General features: G+C 48.0%; 1 protein-coding gene across 1 annotated transcript in view; it reads right to left on the bottom strand.

Moving 5' to 3' along the window:
• The window catches only part of tmem26b (transmembrane protein 26b), a 49,348-nt gene that overhangs the window by 3,513 nt on the left and 23,168 nt on the right, over window positions 1-22,667 (bottom strand). The window contains exons 3-5 of the mRNA XM_070875053.1: window positions 8,627-8,695; window positions 8,141-8,346; window positions 7,980-8,056 (exon numbers count right to left, since the gene is read on the bottom strand). Of these exons, the coding sequence (XP_070731154.1) occupies window positions 7,980-8,056; window positions 8,141-8,346; window positions 8,627-8,695 (352 nt within the window). The remainder of the gene's footprint in view (window positions 1-7,979; window positions 8,057-8,140; window positions 8,347-8,626; window positions 8,696-22,667) is intronic.

Raw genomic sequence — 22,667 nt, 5'->3', positions numbered from 1 at the left:
TGGTGGAGGGAAACCAGAGGCAGAATGCCGCCTTCATGGAGTCGGCTTTGCTGTCAAGAATGAGCTGGTCGACCGTCTCAAAGACTCCCCCTGTGGGGTTAACGAACATCTCATGACTCTTCGTATTACCCTATCTCGGAACCAATGTGCCACAGTCATCAGTGCGTACGCCCCTACACTCGATGCAACGGATGAGGCTAAAGAGGGTTTTTATTCCAACCTCGAGACATCCTTGTTCCGCATCCCCACGGGTGACAAATTGATCCTCCTGGGTGATTTTAATGCCAGGGTCGGCAAAGACACAGCCCTCTGGGGAGGTGTGATTGGCAGAGAGTGGGTAGAGAAAGCCAACTCCAGCGGTACCCTACTCCTGACAAAATGTCTAGAACCTGAACTCCTCATCACCAACACCCTGTTCCGCCAGAGGGACAAATACAAGGAATCGTGGCAACACCCTCGCTCCAAACACTGGCACCTGTTTGACTATGTCATCGTCCGAGCCAGGGATCACAAGGATATGCGCACCACCCGCGCCACGACAGGAGTTGATGACTGCTGGACGGACCACCGCCTAATCCAATCTGTTGTGTATTGCTCTGGTACATTAAATGTATGATAAGTACAATGGTGCACCACAGAGGGCGCTGTGGTGGGAGACCTGAAAGTACCTGCACGAGGCATTATAAAAGGCTGCCCACTACACCTGTGAAGCACTCTGGAGCTGTTCAACAAAGGACTAAGGTCACAGCAGTTAGATCAACACCAGACCGTGTGGAGTCAGTGATTTGTATGTTACATACACGACATTGGCGACGAGGAAGTGGATGAACTCCACGCAACTGTGGCTACTCTGAGCTCGCTAAAGGATTTTACCATGGGAAATGAATGGGAGGCCTTTACGGAAAGGCTCGAGTACTACTTCACAGCAAATGACCTGACGGGGAGCACGGACGCAATGAGAGATAAGCGTAAGGTGATATTGCTTTCCAGTTGTAGCGATGAGGTTTACTGTCTCATCAGGGATTTGCTGGCACCCGCGAGCGCCAGGGACAAGTCATATGAGGAGCTGGTCGCACTCATTCGTGACCAGTTGAAACCAAAGGAGAGCATCCTCACGGCCAGATACAAATTTTACCATCACTGCAGACCCGAGGGCCAGGATGTCACCAAATATGCTGCGGACCTCAGGAGACTCACAGCACCGTGTGATTTTGGCGCACACCTTGACGATTGGCCACGAGGGCCTCCTTCACAAGCTGTTAGCCACGGAACCGACAGTCACTCTGACAAAGTCCATCACCATCAGCCGGGCATATATGACCTCGACTTGCAGCACCAAGCAAATGATCCACACAGTCTCGAACCTGGCAGGCACTGTCCACAGGATAGCGCCCACCATGGACAAAACTGCAGAACGTGGCTCTGCCCAGGGCAGAGAGCACGAACCTCGGGGTCCTGGAGCTCAGAGTCCGCCGAGGGGGGCCAATCAAGCAGCACCATGCTGGCGCTGTGGAGGAAGCCATGGGGCAGGTTTGCGGAGTATACGTGCAATACCTGCCACCTGAAAGGCCACCTTCAGCGTACGTGTAAAAGAAATCGGACTCACCATGTGGCTGAGGAGATGGGGGGTTCAGTGAGGAGCAGACAGAAGAAGATGAGGGGTTGGGACTGTACACGTGCACCGACGATTCGCCCCCAGTGATAATGGAAGTAAAAATTGACGGAGTCCTAGTGAGTATGGCAGTGGATACGGGATTGGGTCCGTCACTGATGAGTCAGAGAACTTTTGAGAAACTATGGGGTAACCCGGCTGCATGACCCAAGCTGGTCCCGGTCACGGCGAAGCTGCGTACCTACACCAAGGAACTGATACCTGTTCTCGGCAGAGGGGATGTGCAGGTATCTCACGGGGGCGATACGCATGGTTTACCCTTATGGGTCATTGCAGGCGTTGGGTCAACGCTGCTCGGCAGAAGATGGATGGGAAAGGTCCGTGGGAGCTGGGAAGACTTCTTCACTCCTCCACAGACTGCTGCTCCCAGGGTTCCCAAAAAGCAGTGCCAACTGAGCTGGAGCTGCAGCCTAAATCCACACACAGGTGACAGCAGCCCAGAACTCCTGACCCCAAGCAATCCAGCAGCCTCAGCCTCCACAGACGAGCAGACCCTGGAAGAACAGGTTTGCAGGTCAGCCTCCACTCAAAGTTACAGGTGCGGGTCTATTGCTGGGGTGCGGGCCGGCAGGGCGCTGCGGGCGAGAAGCGGGAGGTCCATCGATGGCCGGCGGATCCGGGGGGCCCACGCAGCGGAACAGTCGGGTGGTGGCAGCGGCCGCGATGGTGGCGGCCACGGAGACCGCAGGAGAGGCGGCCACGGCGGGAGCAGAGGCTGCGGCGGTGGCGGGAGCGGAGGCTGTGGCGGCGGCGGGCGCGACTCGGAGGGACATGAGGCAGAGCGGCAGCAAGCACGGAGCGACTCACTGTGACTGATCGAGTCCAGGGAGCCACTGCTGCAAGAGGGTTTGATCTGGTCTGTTTTGCTTTTTCCTTTTCCCTTCTTCCTTGTTTCTTCTTCTTTCTAGGCCAGCAGAACACCTAAGATGGCGGCGCCCAAAGGAAGCCTCGTGGGAGCCACAAGATGGCGTCTTAAAAGGGAAATGCTCCCGGGAGTCTTAAAAGGGCCTCACACCACTGCGGTCCCCACATAAAGACTTTTGGACTTTTGTAAGGCTAGAGCGAGTCTGTGTGCTATGTGAATGTAGGATGATGGATTTATGACAAGAAATAATATTTTAATGCTGGGTGATCACTGTGTTTAAAATAATGGACATGAATTGCGAATTACGACAAGAGTTAATATTTCAATGCTGAATGGTCACTGTGTTTAAATTCAGGGACGTGGATCCGTGACCAACATTACCAATGGGCTAATGCGTCTTTCGATTTAGGGGATTCAAGCAACGGCTTTTTGAACTGGGGGGGGGGCAGTGATGTTGTGTATTGCTCTGTACATTAAATGTATGATAAGTACAATGGTGCACCACAGAGGGCGCTGTCGTGGGAGACCTGAAAGTACCTGCACGAGGTAGTATAAAAGGCTGCCCACCACACTTGTGGAGCACTCTGGAGCTGTTCAACAAAGGACTAAGGTCACAGCAGTTAGATCAACACCAGACCGTGTGGAGTCAGTGATTTGTATGTTACATACACGACACAATCCATTATCAACATTAACATTGCCCCAAAGCAGAGGGGACAGCAGAAGCAGTTCCGCAAAAAGGTTAATGCCAGGGCACATAGAGACCCAGCTAAGAGAGTCGTATACAGCCAGCGCCTCACAGCCAATCTGGTGTGACTTGATGACCTTGAGATGCTGACTTCCCACAGCGCTTGGTCTAACCTCCAGGCCTCTATAACCAGGGCCTGTGAAGAGACACTTGGTCACTCAACCAGAAAAAATCAGGACTGGTTTGATGAAAATGATCATGAGATCGAAGAACTAATAGATCGCAAGCGCAAAGCATTTCTGAGCCTCAAGCAACAACCCAACTCGGGAGCTGCAAAACAACATTACAGACGGCTCAAGGCTCAGGTCCAACAAAAAACCCAGGACCTAAAGAACAGGTGGTGGATGGGGAAAGCACAGGAGATACAACAACTGGCCGACAGCCAGGATATGCGAGGATTCTTCACTGCAGTAAAGGCCACCTATGGTCCAAACTCCCAAGGCCCCACCCACTCCTGGCCAAGAACGGGGAAACACTCATCAAGGACACCAAGACTGTCAGGGCCCGATGGAAGGAGCACTTTGAAGATCTCCTCAACCGAGAGTCTGCCTTTGACTCGAGTGTTCTCGACTCCATCCCGCAGCATGCAACCCGCCACCATCTCAGTGAGACCCCAACATTGCACGAGGTAGGCAAAGCCATAAAACAGCTGACGAATAACAAGGCTACGGGTGCGGATGGAATCCCTGCTGAGGTGCTAAGGTATGGCGGAGAGGTGCTGTTAGCGTGGATACATGACCTCATCTCTCTCATCTGGAGGGAGGAGAGCATGCCGGGAGATCTCAGATGCAGTGATTGTGACCATTTTTTAAAAAGGGGACAAGTCCGACTGCGGCAACTACAGGGGAATTTCCCTGCTTTCAGCCACTGGGAAAGTTGTCGCTCGAGTTCTCCTCAATCGTCTTCTCCCTGTGGCCGAGGAGCTCCTCCTGGAATCACAATGCGGATTTCATCCCCTATGGGGCAAAACAAACATGATCTTTGCCAGTTGCAGGAAAAATGCAGGGAGCAGCGCCAGCCCTTATACATGGCCTTTTTTGATCTTACAAAGGCCTTTGACACTGTCAACCGTGAGGGTCTATGGAGCATCCTCCTCCGTTTCGGATGCCCCCAAAAGTTTGTCAACATCCTTCGCCTGCTTCACGATGACATGCAGGCCGTGATCCTTACCATCGGATCCATTACAGACCCAAACCACGTTCGGACCGGGGTCAAACAGGGCTGCGTTATTGCTCCAACCCTCTTCTCAATCTTCCTCGCCGCCATGCTCCACCTCACAATCCACAAGCTCCCCACTGGAGTGGAATTAAAGTACAGAACCAGTGGGAAGCTGTTTAATCTATGCTTCCTGCAGGCCAGGTCCAAGATCACCCCAACCTCTGTCGTTGAGCTGCAGTATGCGGATGACGCCTGCATCAGCGCACATTCAGAGGCTGAACTCCAGGATATAGTCAATGTATTCACTGAGGCATATAAAAGCTTGGGCCTTGAGCTTAACATCCGTAAGACAAAGGTTTTCCACCAGCCTGTCACCGCCGCACAGCACTGCCCTCCAATCATCAAGATCCACGGCCCGGCCCTGGACAACATGGACCATTTCCCATATCTCGGGAGCCTCTTATCAACAAAGGCAGACATTGATGCGGAGATTCAGCATCACCTCCAGTGCGCCAGTGCAGCCTTCGGCCGTCAGGGGAAAAGAGTGTTTGAAGACCAGGCCCTCAAATCTACCACCAAACTCATGGTCTACCCACCCTCCTGTATAGATCTGAGGCATGGACAATGTATAGAAGGCACCTCATGTCTCTGGAGACATATCACCAACGATGTCTCTGCAAGATCCTGCAAATCCCCAGGGAGGACAGGCGCACCAACATCAGTGGTCTCGACCAGGCTAACATCCCCAGTATTGAAGCATTGACCACACTTGTTCAGCTTCGCTGGGCAGGCCACATAATACGCATGCCAGATACGAGACTCCCTACGCAAATGCTTTATGCGGAGCTCCTTCATGGTAAATGAGCCAAAGAAGGACAGCGGAAGCGTTACAAGGACACCCCTAACGCCTCCCTGGTAAAGTGCGACATCACCACTGACACCTGGGAGACGCTGGCCGCAGACCGCCCGAGGTGGAGAAAGTCCATCCGGGAGGTCGTTGAGCTCTTCGAGTCTCAACGCAAAGAGCATGAAGAGGTCAGGCGCAGGCAGTGGAAGGAGCGCGCGGCAAACCAGCCCCACCCACCCCTTCCCTCGATGAATGTCTGTCCCACCTGTAACAGGGTCTGTGGCTCTCGTATTGGACTGTTCAGCCATCAAAGAACTCACTTTGGGAGTGGAAGAAAGTCCTCCTCGATTCCGAGGGACTGCCTATGATGATGATGACTGTTTGGTGGTCTGTACACAAATCCCACTAGAGTTTTCTGGTATTCCACAGCTCCACCCATACAGATTCCACATCATCCAAGCTAATGTCCTTCCTTACTATTGCGTTAATTTCCTCTTTAACCAGCAACGCTACCCCACCTCCTTTTCCTTTCTGTCTATCCTTCCTGAATGTTGAATACCCCTGGATGTTGAGTTCCCAGCCTTGGTCACCCTGGAACCATGTCTCCGTGATGCCAATTACATATATTCATTAATTACTGCCTGTGCAGTTAATTCGTCCACCTTATTACGAATACTCCTCGCAGTGAGGCACAGAGCCTTCAGGCTTGTCTTTTGAACACACTTTGCCCCTTTAGAATTTGGCTGTAATGTGGCCATTTTTGATTTTTGCCTCTGCCCTCCACTTTTACTTTTCTTCTTTCTATCTTTTGCTTCTGCCCCCATTCTCCTTCCCTTTGTCGCTCTGCATAGGTTCCCATCCCACTGCCATATTAGTTTAACCCCTCCCCAACAGCACGAGCAAACATCTCCCCCAGAACCGGTTCCAATGTCCCAGGAATTTGAATCCCTCCCTTCTGCACCACTCCTCAAGCCACGTATTCATCTGAGCTATCCTATGGTTCCTACTCTGACTAGCACGTGGCACTGGTAGCAATCCTGAGATTAATACCTTTGAGGTCCTACTTTTTAATTTAACTCCTAGCTCCCTAATTTCACCTTGTAGGACCTTATCCCATTTTTTACCTATATCGTTGGTACCTATATGCACCACGACAACTGGCTGTTCACTCTCCCCCTTCAAAATGTCCTGCAACCGCTCCGAGACATCCTTGACCCTTGCACCAGGGAGGCAACATATCATCCTGGAGTCTCGATTGCGGCCGCAGAAATGTCTTTCTATTCCCCTTACAATAGAATCCCCTACCACTATAGCTCTCCCACTCTTTTTCCTGCCCTCCTGTGCAGCAGAGCCACCCACGGTGCCATGGACTTGGCTGCTGCTGCTCTCCCCTGATGAGTTATCCCCCCCAGCAGTACCCAAAACAGTGTATCTGTTTTGGAGGTGGATGACCGCAGGGGACCCCTGCACTACCTTCCTTCCACTGCTCTTCCAGTTGGTCTCCCATTCCCTATCTGTCTGTGTCACCTTTACTTGCGGTAAGACCAACTCACTAAATGTGCTATTCATGGCATCCTCAGCATCGCGGATGCTCCAGAGTGAATCCACCCACAGCCCCCGTGCCGCAATGTGGTCTGTCAGGAGCTGCAGCAGGATACACTTCCCGCACATGTAGTCGTCAGGGACACTGGAAGCGTCCCTGAGTTCCCACATAGCACAGAAGGAGCATAACACTTGTCCAAACTCTCCTGCCATGAGCTAACCCCTAGATTAACTTAATTTGGCAGCAACAGTGATAAAGATTACCTACTGATAAAGGAAAAGAAAAAGAAAAACGACTCACAATCACCAGCCAATCACTTACCCCCTTGGCTGTGACGTCACCTTTCGATTCTTTCTACTTTTTTGTTTACCTTCTGCCCCTGCACCGGCACCAGCTGGCCTCTCGAACTGCTGGGCCTTTTATAGGCCTCCGACTCCCTCCCTAATCTATTTATCTCTATGCCAATTTGCGCATGGCTTGGGTAATAATCCAGAGATTATAACCCTGAGGTTTTGTTTTTTAATTTAGCTCCTATTTCCTGGTGCTCTCAGAACAGAACCTCTTGCCGACTCTTCCCGATGTTGTTGGTCTCAACATGGACCACAATGACTGGATCCCTCCCATCCCTCGCCAAAATTCGAGATGTCCCTCACCCTGGCACCAGGTAGGCAATATGCCATGTGGGACTCTCGATCCTGATTACAAAGGATGCTAACTGTCCCCCTAATTATTGACTGCCCTACAACTACCACATTACACTTCACTTCCTCCTCCCTTTGGACAGCTTTCTGCTCCAAGTTGCTACAGTCAGTATTCTGGCTCTCCTTCTGACAGTCTTTATCCTTATCCTCACAGGTATCAAGCACATTGTGCATTTTGGATAGGATCCATTTCTGCGGATCCTCGTTCTCTATCTCACCTGGTTCCCCTTAGTCTGTGCACGATCGGTCACACCAACCTCGTTCTGATCCTGCACCTCTCTGCAACAAGTCCCCATTGCACCTCACTGCATGAACTAACACCACAGCACGTACACACTTTGGGAACAAAAATAGCATTCTCCAAAACTGAAAATATACCTGAACACAGTCACTATTAACATTTGCAAAATGCTCCGGGGGAGTAGAAAGCGCCGTTAAGATTTACCTGTAAGGTCCAAGGGAAACTGCAGCATACTCCATGTCCAAATGGCCAGAATGGCAAATACCAGCTCAGGATGGCATCTGAAATTAGTATTACAGCTAGTTAGTTAATGATACACAGCTCCAATAACACTGATGCTATTTTCTGCTGGGTATAAAGCCCACCTGACCCCCTGCTCTGACAAGGTTTCACTCTTAAACTCCAATATATCAGCCGCAATTCCCACAAACGTCAGGAGGAGCTGGGATAGTTGGTCTCGGTTGATGCCCACTCCCATAGGAAGTATCCATTTCCCTATTATAAGTAGGATCAGGAGGGTCTGGTGAAACCCCAGTGTCCAGTCAGGCGTGGCAGTCAAATAGTCGATGACCTGAAAAATTATTTAAAACAAGAAGTGAGATATAAGAGATAAATGCAATGACATCATATGTTCACACAAATGAGATACGGTAGATATAAGGAATAATATTCACACAGAAATCGGAGATCTCAAATTCGAGCTTTGTTTGTGCACATATTTTTTATTGATATGATGGTTGAAGTATTTTATTGCTTATTGGCACAAGTGGATATATGAAGCGAGATGAAATTCAAATGCAGCATTGGAGTTTTATGCAGGAAAAAAGTGTAATAAAAGTGAAAAGATTTACCGTAGCGATTGAATTACTGGAATTCAAGAGCCTTTCTGCAGCTGGTTCTTTGGTTGAAGGGACAGTATGCTGTAAATGAATTTTCACAGGTTATCTATGTTTGGGACTCTAGAAAGCCACATGTCACAGAACACTAGACTCAAAGAGTTAACTTTGTGTTCCCTCTGAGTGTGGCTCAAGGTATCAGGGGATGAGTCACACAAACCACTGAACATAGGGCCAGATCGAGGGCTCCTTCAGCACCTGAGCCCAGGGATTTGGATCTCATAAGGCCAGCCTGTCGCTCTCATTGTCACTCTGTCTGATGTCTTGCCTACCCGTTGCCCTGCCTACTTGTCCGGCCACTGGCCCTGCCCAGTTGCCCTGTCCACCTGTCCTGCCCTCCCTGCCTACTTGCCCACTCTGACTACATAGCTGCCCGCCTGCCCTGCCCACCTGTCAACCTTACAGTTAGGCCTCAAAATTCCTGGGAGTCCGCTCTGGCAACGGAAGTGCGGTGGAGCAGAACCCACACTTACTCTAACCCCAGAGAGGAGATCCTATTGCAAGTCACTTACATGGCTGGGGTGGGTTGCTGGTGTCTGGGATGGGCCAGTGCTGCAGTACAGCGGGAGCTGGGGGTACTTGTGCATGAAACACAAAAGGTTAGTATACAGGTACAGCAAGTGATCAGGAAGGCAAATGGAATGTTGGCCTTTATTGCAAAGGGGATGGAATATAAAAGCAGGGAAGTCTTGCTACAGTTATACAGGGTATTGGCGAGGCCACACCTGGAATATTGCATGCAGTTTTGGTTTCCATATTTATGAAAGGATATACTTGCTTTGATGGCAGTTCAGAGAAGGTTCACAAGGTTGATTCCGGGGATGAGGGGGGTTTACTTATGAGGTTAGGTTGTGTAATGTCTATAGCTCCACACTGTGGACGCCTGTGTTACTGCAGCTACTGCTGTTAATAAAGAGCAGGTCACCTGGCCAGCAGGTCAGGAGTCACTGGAACCTGCAGCCATTTTACAGGCTGTGTGATGTGTGTGCTCGCTAAGATATGACATTTGGCGACGGGAATCGGATGTAATCGGATAATGCAAAGCTGAAATTATTGTTGGTGAAGGATTCAGCCAGCTGCCAGAGAGACTTTGAGAGCTTCTCTGTTTTTGGAAATAGCTACAAATCCGAGGTAAATTACGAGCACACTTGGTGAAACTGCCAGAGTCAAAACGGCTGCCCCTATAGGAGTTATAGGGCATGTGGGGAAATTTCAATGCGACCGTGAAAGTTTCAGAGTGTATGTGGATCAGATAGAAATGTTTTTCACTGCAAATAATATCATCAAAATTCCCATTAATGAAGACAATAACCGGGTGGTGTTGGAACGAAAAAGAGCTATATTCTTAACAGAGGCTGGGCCCGAGTTGTATGAAATGCTGATAAATTTGCTTGTGCCTGACAAGCCAAAGGATACAACACCGAAACAGATTCTAATGAAGCTAGAACAACATTACAGCTCCATTCTATTAGAAATTGCTGAAAGTTATCGTTTCGGAATACGAAATCAGAAGGCCAAAGAAAATATTAGTGAGTAAACTGTAGCATTAAAAAAGCTATCTATTCACTGTAATTTCGGAGACTTTCAGAACTGAGTATTGCGAGACCGCTTTGTTTGTGGGATGAAAAATGATGTGATCAGAAGGAAGTTATTGACAACGCCTAACTTGACTTCTGATTTAGCTTGCCAGACAGCTAGGTCGATGAGCATGGCCGACCAATATTCCCAAGAATTTCAAACTAATTTCAGTCATCAGACAACCGAGGTGAATCGCCTGCAGGTTCAAAGTAAAAGGTGATGGGGGTCCCAAAGTCTCAGAAACTGGAAATGGGAACAGAGCATTGACGTCCTGCTATCGGTGTCTGGGACAACACAGTGATCAAAGTTGTCCATATGTGAAAGCAGAGTGTTTCGTCTGCAGGAAAACTGGGCATCTTGCGAAGGCATGCCGACTGAAGGGTAAACCAGCTTTCAAAGCTATAAGTAGAAATCTCCAGAGACTACATAGCATGGAAGAAGAACAACAGGATGAGGAGATGTTAGCGTTAATCGTCATCAGGAGCACAAGATTAATGGATGGCGATTCGAAAAATATCATAATCCACATAGATGTTTCAGGATTCAGGATACCCATGGAAATCGACACTGGTACATCCGTGAGTATAGTACCGGAGTCACTATACCGCGACAAATTGCGGGATTTCCCATTGGAGAATGCCAGGATAGAGCTGCGAGGCTACTCGGGAAAGAACATTCTGGTGGTAGGTCGTATCTCCGTACCGGTGAAATACAAGGATCAAATTCAGAGCTTGCTTCTAATAGTAGTGGCAGGAGAAAAGCCTGCCTTACTAGGAAGAAATTGGTTGGGATCACTGAAGCTGGATTTGCGTCAAAGGATGATGTCATCAAGAATGATCCGAAGGTGTTCTGCGAAACGGGCAGTCCGATCCAGGGCTTCAAGGTGAATATCAGGGTACAGAAGGATGCTAGATCAGTTTTGTTGTGTATCTGTAAAGCATGCAATCCCATGTTCCTCCACCAGGGAGTGCATCCCCTGAAGTCCCAAGAGATCCCAGAATCCCTTGTAAGCACTGCATATAAGCTGGCCCCTAAGGCCTGTTCCTCACTCTGGATTGTCTTAATTAAGACTGAGGTCACTGTTACTTTAACCTCCCTGTGTGCAGTCTCATCTGTGTTAGGAACACATCAACTGGCGACAAGTACACAAATCCGACGCAAAGATGCAGCAAATTGTGGGCATCTTGGAGAAGTTCTCGGAGGGTGAGGACTGGGAAGCCTATGTCGAATGGTTAGACCAGTACTTTGTAGCCAACGAGCTGGACGGAGAAGGAAGCGCTGCAAAAAGGAGAGCGGTCCTCCTCACAGTCTGCGGGGCACCGACCTACAGCCTCATGACGAATCTTCTGGCTCTGGTGAAACCCACAGATAAGTCGTATGAGGAGCTGTGTACACTGGTTCGGGGGCATCTTAACCTGAGGGAGAGCGTGCTGATGGCAAGGTATCATTTCTATACGTACCAGCGATCTGAAGGTCAGGAAGTGGCGAGCTACGTCACCGAGCTAAGGTGACTTGCAGGACAATGTGAGTTTGATGGCTACCTGGAGCAAATGCTCAGAGACTTTTTTGTACTGGGCATTGGCCACGAGACCATCCTACGAAAACTTTTGACTGTAGAGACACCGACCCTCAGTAAGGCCATTGCGATAGCACAGGCGTTTATGTCCACCAGTGATAACACCAAACAAATCTCTCAGCATACAAGTGCTAGCAATGTTCATAAATTAACTGGAACTGTATTTGCGAGCAGAAATGTACAGGGCAGAACCCACGAGTCTGCAAATGCCAACAGGCCTCAGGTGACCCAGATGACTCAGAGTCCCCAACAAAGGATGAATGCAAGGCAATTCACACCTTGTTGGTGTTGTGGAGGCTTCCATTCAGCCTATTCATGCCTCTTCAAAGGGTATGTTTGCAAGAGTTGTGCAACAATGGGGCACCTCCAACGAGCTTGCAGACGAGCTGCAAGCTCTGCAAAACCTGCTAACCACCACGTGGCAGAGAAAGATCAGTCCATGGTGGACCAAAGCAATTTCGAGCCTCAGAGAAAGGAGGCAGATGCTGAAGTACATGGGGTGCACACATTTTTGACGAAATGTCCACCTATAATGCTAAACGTAAAATTGAATAGCTTACCCGTAGCCATGGAACTGGACATTGGCGCTAGCCCATCCATCATGAGTAATAAGATGTTTGCGAGACTGTGGTGCAACAAGGCACTCAGACCAGCCCTGAGCCCCATCCACACGAAACTGAGAACGTACACCAAAGAGCTTATCACTGTCCTGGGCAGCGCCATGGTCAAGGTCACCCACGAGGGCACGGTGCACGAACTGCCACTCTGGATTGTCCCATTCGTACCGCATCACACTTCTCATCTGCATTCTCTCACCATGTCACGGTATTGAGAGCCACATCTTGCCATGTATAAAAATGCCATAATGCACAACCAGGTCTCTCTGCACGCGCTCTCCTTCTGCGCTCAGACTCGCCCTCTCATTCGTAGGAGCTGGCTGGGCAAAATCCGCTGGAACTGGGATGACATCTGAGCGTTATCACATGTCGATGAGGCCTCATGTACCCAGGTTCTTAACACATTTCCTTCCCTTTTTGAGCCAGGCATTGGAAACTTTTCTGGGTGAAGGTGTGGATCCACTTGGTCCCAGAGGCACGACCCATTCACCACAAGGCGCGAGCGGTACCTCACATGATGAGGGAGAGAGTGGAAATCGAGCTGGACAGGCTGCAACGCGAGGGCATCGTCTCCCCAGTGGAATTCAGCGAGTGGGCCAACCCGATTGTTCCAGTGCTCAAAAGTGATGGCACGGTCAGGATTTGCGGCGATTATAAAGTAACTATTAATTGTTTCTTGCTACAGGACCAATGCCCGCTACCTAAGGCAGATGACCTATTTGCGACGCTGGCAGGAGGCAAGATGTTCACCAAGCTCGACCTGACTTCGGCTTACATGACGCAGGAGCTGGAGGAGTCTTCGAAGGGCCTCACCTGCATCAACACGCACAAGGGATTGTTCATCTACAACAGATGCCCGTTTGGAATTCGGTCAGCTGCAGCGATCTTCCAGAGAAACATGGAGAGCCTACTCGAGTCGGTATCATGCACAGTGGTTTTTCAAGACGACATATTGGTCACGGGTCGGGACACCGTCGAGCACCTACAAAACCTGGAGGAGGTCCTCCAATGACTGAATTGCGCAGGGCTGCGGCTGAAGAGGTCAAAATGCGTCTTCATGGCAACAGAAGTGGAGTTTTTGGGGAGAAAGATCGCGGCGGACGGCATTCGGCCCACAGACGCCAAGACAGAGGCTATCAGGAACGCGCCCAGGCCACAGAACGTCACGGAGCTGCGGTCGTTCCTGGCACTCCTCAACTATTTTGGTAACTTCCTACCGGGGTTAAGCACCCTCTTAGAGCCCCGACATGTATTATTGCGTAAAGGTGAGAACTGGGTATGGGGAAAAAAACCAAGTAATTGCTTTTGAGAAAGCCAGAAACATTTTATGCTCCAACAAGCTGCTTGTATTGTATAACCCGTGTAAAAGACTTGTGCTAGCATGTGATGCGTCGTTGTACGTAGCCGGGTGTGTATTACAACAAGCTAACGTTGCGGGGAAGTTGCAACCTGTCGCCCATGCTTCCAGGAGCTTGTCTAAGGCCGAGAGGGCCTACAGCATGATTGAGAAAGAGGCATTAGCATGTGTGTTCAGGGTAAACAAAATGCATCAGTACCTGTTTGGCCTCAAATTTGAGCTGGAAACCGATCACAAGTCTCTCATATCCCTGTTCACTGAAAACAAGGGGATAAATACTAATGCCTCAACCTGCATACAAAAGTGGGCACTATACCATCCATCACAGGCCAGGCACCGAGAACTGTGCGGATGCTCTCAGTCGGCTACCATTGCAAACTATGGGGGTGGAAATGGCGCAGCCTGCAAACTTGTTGATGGTGGCGCAGCCCGCAGACTTGTTGATGGTAATGGAAGCGTTTGAAAATGATAAATCACCTATCACGGCCCGCCAGATTAGGACTTCGACCAGCCAAGATCCTCTGCTGTCCCGAGTAAAAAACTGTGTACTGCATGGGAGCTGGGCCAGCATCCCCGTTGAAATGCAAGAGCTAATCAAGCCGTTCCAGTGGCAAAAGGACGAGCTGTCCATTCAGGCAGACTGCCTGTTGTGGGGTAACCGCGTAGTGCTACCCAAAAAGGGCAAGGAGATGTTCATCTTGGATATCCACAGCACACTCCCGGGTATAGTAATGATGAAAGCGATAGCCAGATCCCACGTGTGGTGGCCCGGTATCGACTCTGACTTCGAGTCCTGTGTACGGCAATGCAGCGTGTGTGCTCAGTTGAGCAACACGCCCAGAGAGGCACCACTAAGTTTGTGGTCCTGGCCCTCCAGTCCGTGGTCGAGGATCCATGTCAGCTATGCGGGCCCGTTTCTCGATAAAATGTTCCTGGTGGTGGTGGATGCTTTTTCAAAATGGATTGAATGTGAACTAATGTCGGGAAGCACCACCACCGCCACCATTGAAAGCCTGAGGGCCATGTTTGCCACCCACGGCCTGCCTGACATACTGGTCAATGACAACGGGCCATGTTTCACCAGTGCCGAATTTAAAGAATTCATGACCCGCAATGGGATCAAACATGTCACCTCGGCCCCGTTTAAACCAGCCTCCAATGGGCAGGCAGAGCAGGCAGTACAAACAATCAAACAGAGCCTTAAACGAGTCACAGAAGGCTCACTCCAAACCCGCCTGTCCCGAGTACTGCTCAGCTACCGCACGAGACCCCACTTGCTCACAGGGGTGCCCCCGGCTGAGCTACTCATGAAAAGGACACTTAAAACCAGACTCTCACTGGTTCACCCCAACCTGCATGATCAGGTAGAGAGCAGGCGGCAGCAACAAAATGTAAACGATGGTCGCGCCACTGTGTCACGGGAAATTGATCTGAATGACCCTGTGTATGTGCTAAACTATGGACATGGTCCCAAATGGATCGCGGGCACGGTGATAGCTAAAGAAGGGAATAGGGTGTTTGTAGTCAAACTAGACAATGGACAAATTTGCAGAAAGCACCTGGACCAAACGAGGCTGCGGTTCACAGACTGCCCTGAACAACCCACAGCAGACACCACCTTTTTCTAGCCCACAAAACACACCCAAAGGATCAACGACACCATGCCGGACCAGGAAATCAAACCCATCACGCCCAACACCCCAGCAAGGCCAGGCTCACCCAGCAGCCCTGCAGGGCCAACAACACGCCAGCCCAGCGAGGGCACAGCCAACACACCAGAACTGACATTTGTGCCGAGGCGGTCCACCAGGGAAAGAAAGGCTCCTGACCGCCTCACCTTGTAAATAGTTTTCACTTTGACTTTGGGGGGCGGAGTGATGTTGTGTATCTGTAAAGCATGCACTCCCATGTTCCGCCACTAGGGAGTGCATCCCGTGAAGTCCCAAGGGATCCCAGCATCCCTTCGGAGCACTGTATATAAGCTGGCCCCTAAGGCCTGTTCCTCACTCTGGAGTGTCTTAATAAAGACTGAGGTCACTGTTACTTTAACCTCCCTGTGTGCAGTCTCATCTGTGTTAGGAACACAACAGGTTTACTGCACGCCACATTCCGTACCATATGCACTCCAGGAGAAAGTTGAGCAAAAACTCAAAAGACGAGAGACTGAGAACATTATTTCGAAGATAGATCGATATAATTGGGCTAGTGTTGTTTTACCTAGTCCGATGGTAAGGTAAGATTGTGTGGTGATTATAAAGTAACCGTAAACCAGGTTCTAGAGGGTAATGTCCCAAATACGCTGCCAAATATAGAAGATTTGTTCACAACACTGACAGGGGGTCAGATTTTCTCAAAGTTGGATCTTACGAAAGCCTACTTACAGCTTGAACTAAATGAGGAGTCCAAGTAATGTTTGACTATAAATACTCATCTAGGCCGATATCAATTTTATAGGCTACCATTTGGAGTGTCTTCTGCCTCTGCCATATTCCAAGGGGTATTGAACCAGATTTTGCAAGGTATTGAAGGCATAGTATGTTATTTAGATGACTAATTTCAGCACCAACTAGGCAAATTCATAATAACATATTGAATGAAGTCCTCAAACGGCTAGAGAAGCACAGAGTACGAGTGTCTGCTCGTAAGTGTGAGTTATTTCAAAACTCAGTGGAGTACTTAGGATACAGAGTAGACAAAGATGGTTTACATCCAACCAAGGAAAAACTGGATGCAATCAGAAATGCACCCACTCCCAAGAATGTCACTGAAGTTCGATCATTGTTGGGTCTTTTGAACTATTATGGGAAGTTCCTACCAAACTTGGCTACAGTATTACATCCACTGAATGACCTATTGAAAAAACAGGTCCATTGGAAGTGGTCAAAAGAATGCAATACAGCATTTAAGGAGTGTAAAAGCAATTTGGTAGAGAACGCCATGTTAGTTCACTATGACGTAGCTCCGGAGATCAAGCTAGCATGTGATGCCTCTCTGCATGAAGTTCGGGCAGTAATCTCTCATGTATTACGTAGTGAGGAGGAGAGATCAATTGCTTTTGCTTCACACACTCTCAGTGCCAGTGAGTGTAATTATGCGCAAATCGAAAGGGAAGCAGACCCGGGCCATGCTCCTTCTGTGTTGTGAGGGAAATCAGGGACACTACTATGTGTGCAGGAAGTGTATCCAGCTGCAGCTCCTGTCCGACCGCATTGCAGCACTGGAGCTGCGCATGGATTCACTCTGGAGCATCCGCGATGCTGAGGATGTCGTGAAAAGCACGTTTAGTGAGCTGGTCACACCGCAGGTAAAGGTTACACAGGCAGATAGGGAATGGGTGACCATCAGGCAGAGCAGGAGCAGGAAGGTAGTGCAGGAGTCCCCTCCGGTCATCTCCCTCCAAAACAGATATACCATTTTGAATACTGTTGGGGAAGATGGCTCATCAGGGGAAGGCAGCAGCAGCCAAGCTCATGGCACCATGTGTGACTCTGCTGCACAGGAAAAAGAGTGGGAGAGCTATAGTGGTAGCGGATTCTATTGTAAGAGGAATAGATAGGCGTTTCTGCGGCTGCAAATCGAGACTCCAGGATGGTATGTTGCCTCCCTGGTGCAAGGGTCAAGGATGTCTCGGAGCGGCTGCAAGGCATTTTGGAGGGGGAGGGTGAACAGCCAGCTGTCATGGTGCATAAAGGTACCAACAATATAGGTAAAAACAGGGATGAGGTCCTACAAGCTGAATTTAGGGAGCTAGGAATTAAATTAAAAAGTAAGACCTCAAGGGTAGTAATCTCAGGATTGCTACCAGTGCCACGTGCTAGTCAGAGTAGGAATAGCAGGATAGTTAAGATGAATACATGGCTTCAGGAATGGTGCAAGAGGGAGGGATTTAAATTCCTGGGACATTGGAACCGGTTCTCGGGGATGTGGGACCATTACAAACCGGACTGTCTGCACCTGGGCAGGACTGGAACCGATGTCCGAGGGGGAGTGTTTGCTAGTGCTGTTGGGGAGGGTTTAAACTAGTATGCCAGGGGGATGGGAACCTATGCAGGGAGACAGAGGGAAATAAAATGGGGGCAGAAGCAAAAGGTAGAAAGGAGATAAGGAAAAGTGGAGGGCAGAGAAATCAAAGTCAAAAATCAAAAAGGGCCATATTACAACATAATTCTAAAAGGACAAACAGTGTTAAAAAAACAAGCCTGAAGACTCTGTGTCTCAATGCGAGGAGCATTCGTAATAAGGTGGATGAATTAACTGCGCAGATAGCTGTTAACGGATATGATGTAATTGGGATTACAGAGACATGGCTCCAGGGTGACCAAGGCTGGGGACTCAACATCCAAAGGGTATTCAATATTCAAGAAGGATAGACAGAAAGGAAAAGGAGGCGGGTTAGCGTAGCTGGTTAAAGAGGACATTAACACAATAGTAAGGAAGGACATTAGCTTCGATGATGTGGAATCTGTATGGGTAGAGCTGCGGAACACCAAAGGGCAGAATATGCTAGTGGAAGTTGTGTACAGACCACCAAACAGTAGTAGTGAGGTTGGGGATGGCATCAAACAGGAAATTAGGGATACGTGCAATAAAGGTACAGCAGTTATCATGGGTGACTTTAATCTACATATTGATTGGGCTAACCAAACTGGTAGCAATACGGTGGAGGAGGATTTCCTGGAGTGTATTAGGGATGGTTTTCTAGACCAATATGTCAAGGAACCAACTAGAGAGCTGGCCATCCTAGACTGGGTGTTGTGTAATGAGAGAGGATTAATTAGCAATCTTGTTGTGCGAAGCCCCGAGGGGAAGAGTGACCATAATATGTGTCACTCTTCATTAAGATGGAGAGTGACACAGTTCATTCAGAGACTCGAGTCCTGAACTTAAAGAAAGGTAACTTCGATGGTATGAGATGTGAATTGGCTAGGATAGACTGGCGAATGATACTTAAAGGGTTGACGGTGGTTAGGCAATGGCAGACATTTAGAGATCACATGGATGAACTTCAACAATTGTACAACCCTGTCTGGAGTAAAAATAAAACGGGGAAGGTGGCTCATCCGTGGCTAACAAAGGAAATTAGGGATAGTGTTAAATCCAAGGAAGAGGCAAATAAATTGGCCAGAAAAAGCAGCAAACCTGAGGACTGGGAGAAAGTTAGAATTCAGCAGAGGAGGGCAAAGGGTTTATTTAGGAGGGGGAAAATAGAGTAAGAGAGTTAGCTTGCAGGGAACATAAAAACTGACTGCAAAAGCTTCTATAGATATGTGAAGAGAAAAAGATTAGTGAAGACAAAAGTAGGTCCCTTGCCATCAGAATCAGATGAATTTATAATGGGGAACAAAGAAATGGCAGACCAACTGAACAAATACTTTGGTTCTGTCTTCACTAAGGAAGACACAAATAACCTTCCGGAAATACTAGGGGACCGAGGATCTAGCGAGAAGGACGAAGTGAAGGAAATCCTTATTAGTCAGGAAATTGTGTTAGAGAAACTGATGGGATTGAAGGCCGATAAATCCCCAGGGCCTGATAGTCTGCATCCCAGAGTACTTAAGGAAGTGGCCCTAGAAATAGTGGATGCATTGGTGGTCATTTTCCAACATTCTATAGACTTTGGATAACTTCCTGTGGATTGGAGGGTAGCTAATGTAACCCCACTTTTTAAAAAAGGAGGAAGAGAGAAAACAGGAAATTATATACCGGTTAGCCTGATATCGATAGTGGGAAAAATGTTGCAATCAATTATTAAAGATATAATAGCAGCGCATTTGGAAAGCAGTGACAGGATCGGTCCAAGTCAGCATGGATTTATGAAAGGGAAATCATGATTGACAAATGTTCTAGAATTTTTTGAGCATGTAACTCGTAGAGTGGACAAGGGAGAACCAGTGGATGTGGTGAATTTGGACTTTCAAAAGGCTTTTGACAAGGTCCCACATAAGAGATTAGTGTGCAAAATCAAAGCACATGGTATTTGGGGTAATGTATTGACATGGATAGAGAACTGGTTGGCAGACAGGAAGCAAAGAGTAGGAATAAACAGGTCCTTTTTAGAATGGCAGGCAGTGACTAGTCGGGTACCGCAAGGTTCAGTGCTGGGACCCCAGCTATTTACAATATACATTAATGATTTGGACGAAGGAATTGAATGTAATATCTCCAAGTTTGCAGATGGCACTAAGCTGGGTGGTAGTGTGAGCTGTGAGGAGGATGCTAAGTGGCTGCAGGGTGACTTGGACAGGTTAGGTGAGTGGGCAAATACATGGCAGATGCAGTATAATGTGGATAAATGTGAGATTATCCACTTTGGTAGAAAATACAGGAAGGCAGAATATTATCTGAATGGTGACAGATTAGGAAAAGGGGAGGTGCAACGAGACCTGGGTGTCATGGTACATCAGTCATTGAAAGTTGGCATGCAGGTACAGCAGGCGGTGAAAAAGTCAAATGGCGTGTTGGCCTTTATAGCGAGAGGATTTGAGTACAGGAGTAGGGAGGTCTTACTTCAGTTGTACAGGGCCTTGGTGAGGCCACACCTTGTATATTGTGTACAGTTTTGGTGTCCTAATATGAGGAAGGACATTCATGCTATTGAGGGAATGCAGCGAAGGTTCACCAGACTGATTCCCGGGAGGGCAGGACTGACATATGAAGAAAGACTGGATCGACTAGGCTTATATTCATTGCAATTTAGAAGAATGAGAGGGGACCTCATAGAAACATATAAAATTCTGACGGGATTGGAAAGGTTAGATGCAGGAAGAATGTTCCCGATGTTGCGGAAGTCCAGAACCAGGGGTCACAGTCTATGGATAAGGGGTAAGCCATTTAGGACCGAGATGAGGAGAAACTTCTTCACTCAGAGAATTGTGAACTTGTGGAATTCTCTACCACAGAAAGTTGTTGAGGCCAGTTCATTAGATATATTCAAAAGGGAGTTAGATGTGGCCCTTACGGCTAAAGGAATCAAGCGCTATGGAGAGAAAGCAGGAATGGGGTACTGAAGTTGCATGATCAGCCATGATCATTTTGAATGGTGGTGCAGGCTCGAAGGGCCGAATGGCCTACTCCTGCACCTATTTTCTATGTTTCGATGTATGGTCGTAAGTTTACTGTCGTTACGGACCATAAGCCTCTGACAGCAAACCTCCATCCAAAGTCCCCAGTTCCAACATTAGCTGCAGCCGAATGCAGAGATGGGCTTTGATTTTGTCAGCATATACATATGATATTGAATACAGATGATCAGTTTATCACAGTAATGCTGATGCTATGTCTAGATTGCCTTCCCCATCACAAGTTACATCCGATAGGGAAGAGGTGTTCTATTTTTCATACATCGATGAGCTGCCAGTCACAGCTGACAAGATTGGGAGGGAAACCAAACGTGACCCAGTTACGTCAAAGGTGTATGATTATATTGCAAAAGGATGGCCAAACCAGCTAACAGACAAAGATATTCATCCATTCTTCATTCATAGGAATGAATTATCAGTCGATAAAGATTGTATCATGTGAGGTGCAAGAATGGTTATACCAAATAAATTCAGGTCTAAATTATTAGGAGACCTCCATGACCAGCATCTGGGAATGTGCTTGACCAAGAGTTTTGCATGCAGTTACTTATGGTGGCCAGGTCTTGATAAAGATATAGAGTACATCGTCAGTCAGTGTACGACATGTCAATCGGTAAGCAAGCAACCACCATCAGTACCATTGCAGCCATGGAAATGGCCTCCTAGGGTGTGGCAAAGGCTACATATTGATTTTGCTAGTAGGGCAACAATTGTTCATTTTGATTAATAGCCATTCAAAGTGGGTCGAGGTGTTTCCAATGTGAAAAATAACAAGTAAAACATTAGACATTTTGCGAAGATTATTTTCTTCATTTGGCCTCCCAGAAGAAATTGTTTCGGATAATGGACCACAATTTCGTTCAGAAGAATTTGCACAGTTCACGAGCAAAAATGGTCCCACCGTACCACCCTGCTTCAAATGGTGCAGTAGAGCGCACTGTTCAAATTGTAAAACGTGCCCTTATCAAACAAATGTTGGATCCAAATCCAAAGAAACGACAATTGTCATTGGACCACAGATTGGCTAATTTTCTAATTGCGTATCGTAATACTCCTCTTACAACTACTGGTAGAACACCAGCAGACTTGTTTCTCAAACAACAGCCACGAACCAGATTCTCGTTGTTAAAACCAAACTTGGCACAGTCCATAGAAGAGACACAATTAAGACAGAACGAGAATCATGATAGAGGTAGAGTAAAAGAGAGAAGTGTGAAATTAAATCAGAAGGTGAGAGTGAAGAACCATCACCATAAATGGGTAAAGTGGTTACCAGGAAGAGTGGTGAAGATATGTGGTCCTCGCACTTACTTGGTCAAGATGTTTGATAATGGAAAGGTTAGGTTTGTTCACATTGATCATATTTTACCCACAGACATGGAAGTAGTTGAAGGTGGGAGTGATTATTTCTGACTCATCAGATAGTTTACATACACCAGTAGCACATCTTACATCCAATGTACTGGAAACAAATCCAAGAGAAAGTCAGAATTTAAGTCTGAGTCCGAGTCAGGAAAACAAACAGTCTGAAGTGAGAGAGAGTTCAAATGGAAATCAAGGGCATCGCTTAGAGGAAAACTTCCCTCAGGATCAGCCTCGATTGAGTTTAAATTCAACACCATGTTTGGAAGGTTCTGTTCGAGAGCGAAGGTATCCTCTTCGAAACAGAAAACAAGTGGTTAAGCTTAATTTATAAACATGGCAAAATAAGTCCATATCTTTTGTTATGTATAACCATGCAAGTTATGTATGATGATTGTTGTTGTAATGGTGCTGGAATTCCGATGTC

The sequence above is a fragment of the Pristiophorus japonicus genome, chromosome 3, assembly GCF_044704955.1.
Source record: "Pristiophorus japonicus isolate sPriJap1 chromosome 3, sPriJap1.hap1, whole genome shotgun sequence".
NCBI lineage: Eukaryota > Metazoa > Chordata > Chondrichthyes > Pristiophoridae > Pristiophorus > Pristiophorus japonicus.
The sequence above is the reverse complement of the archived record's forward strand: the minus strand, read 5'-3'. Positions and strand labels throughout refer to the sequence as shown.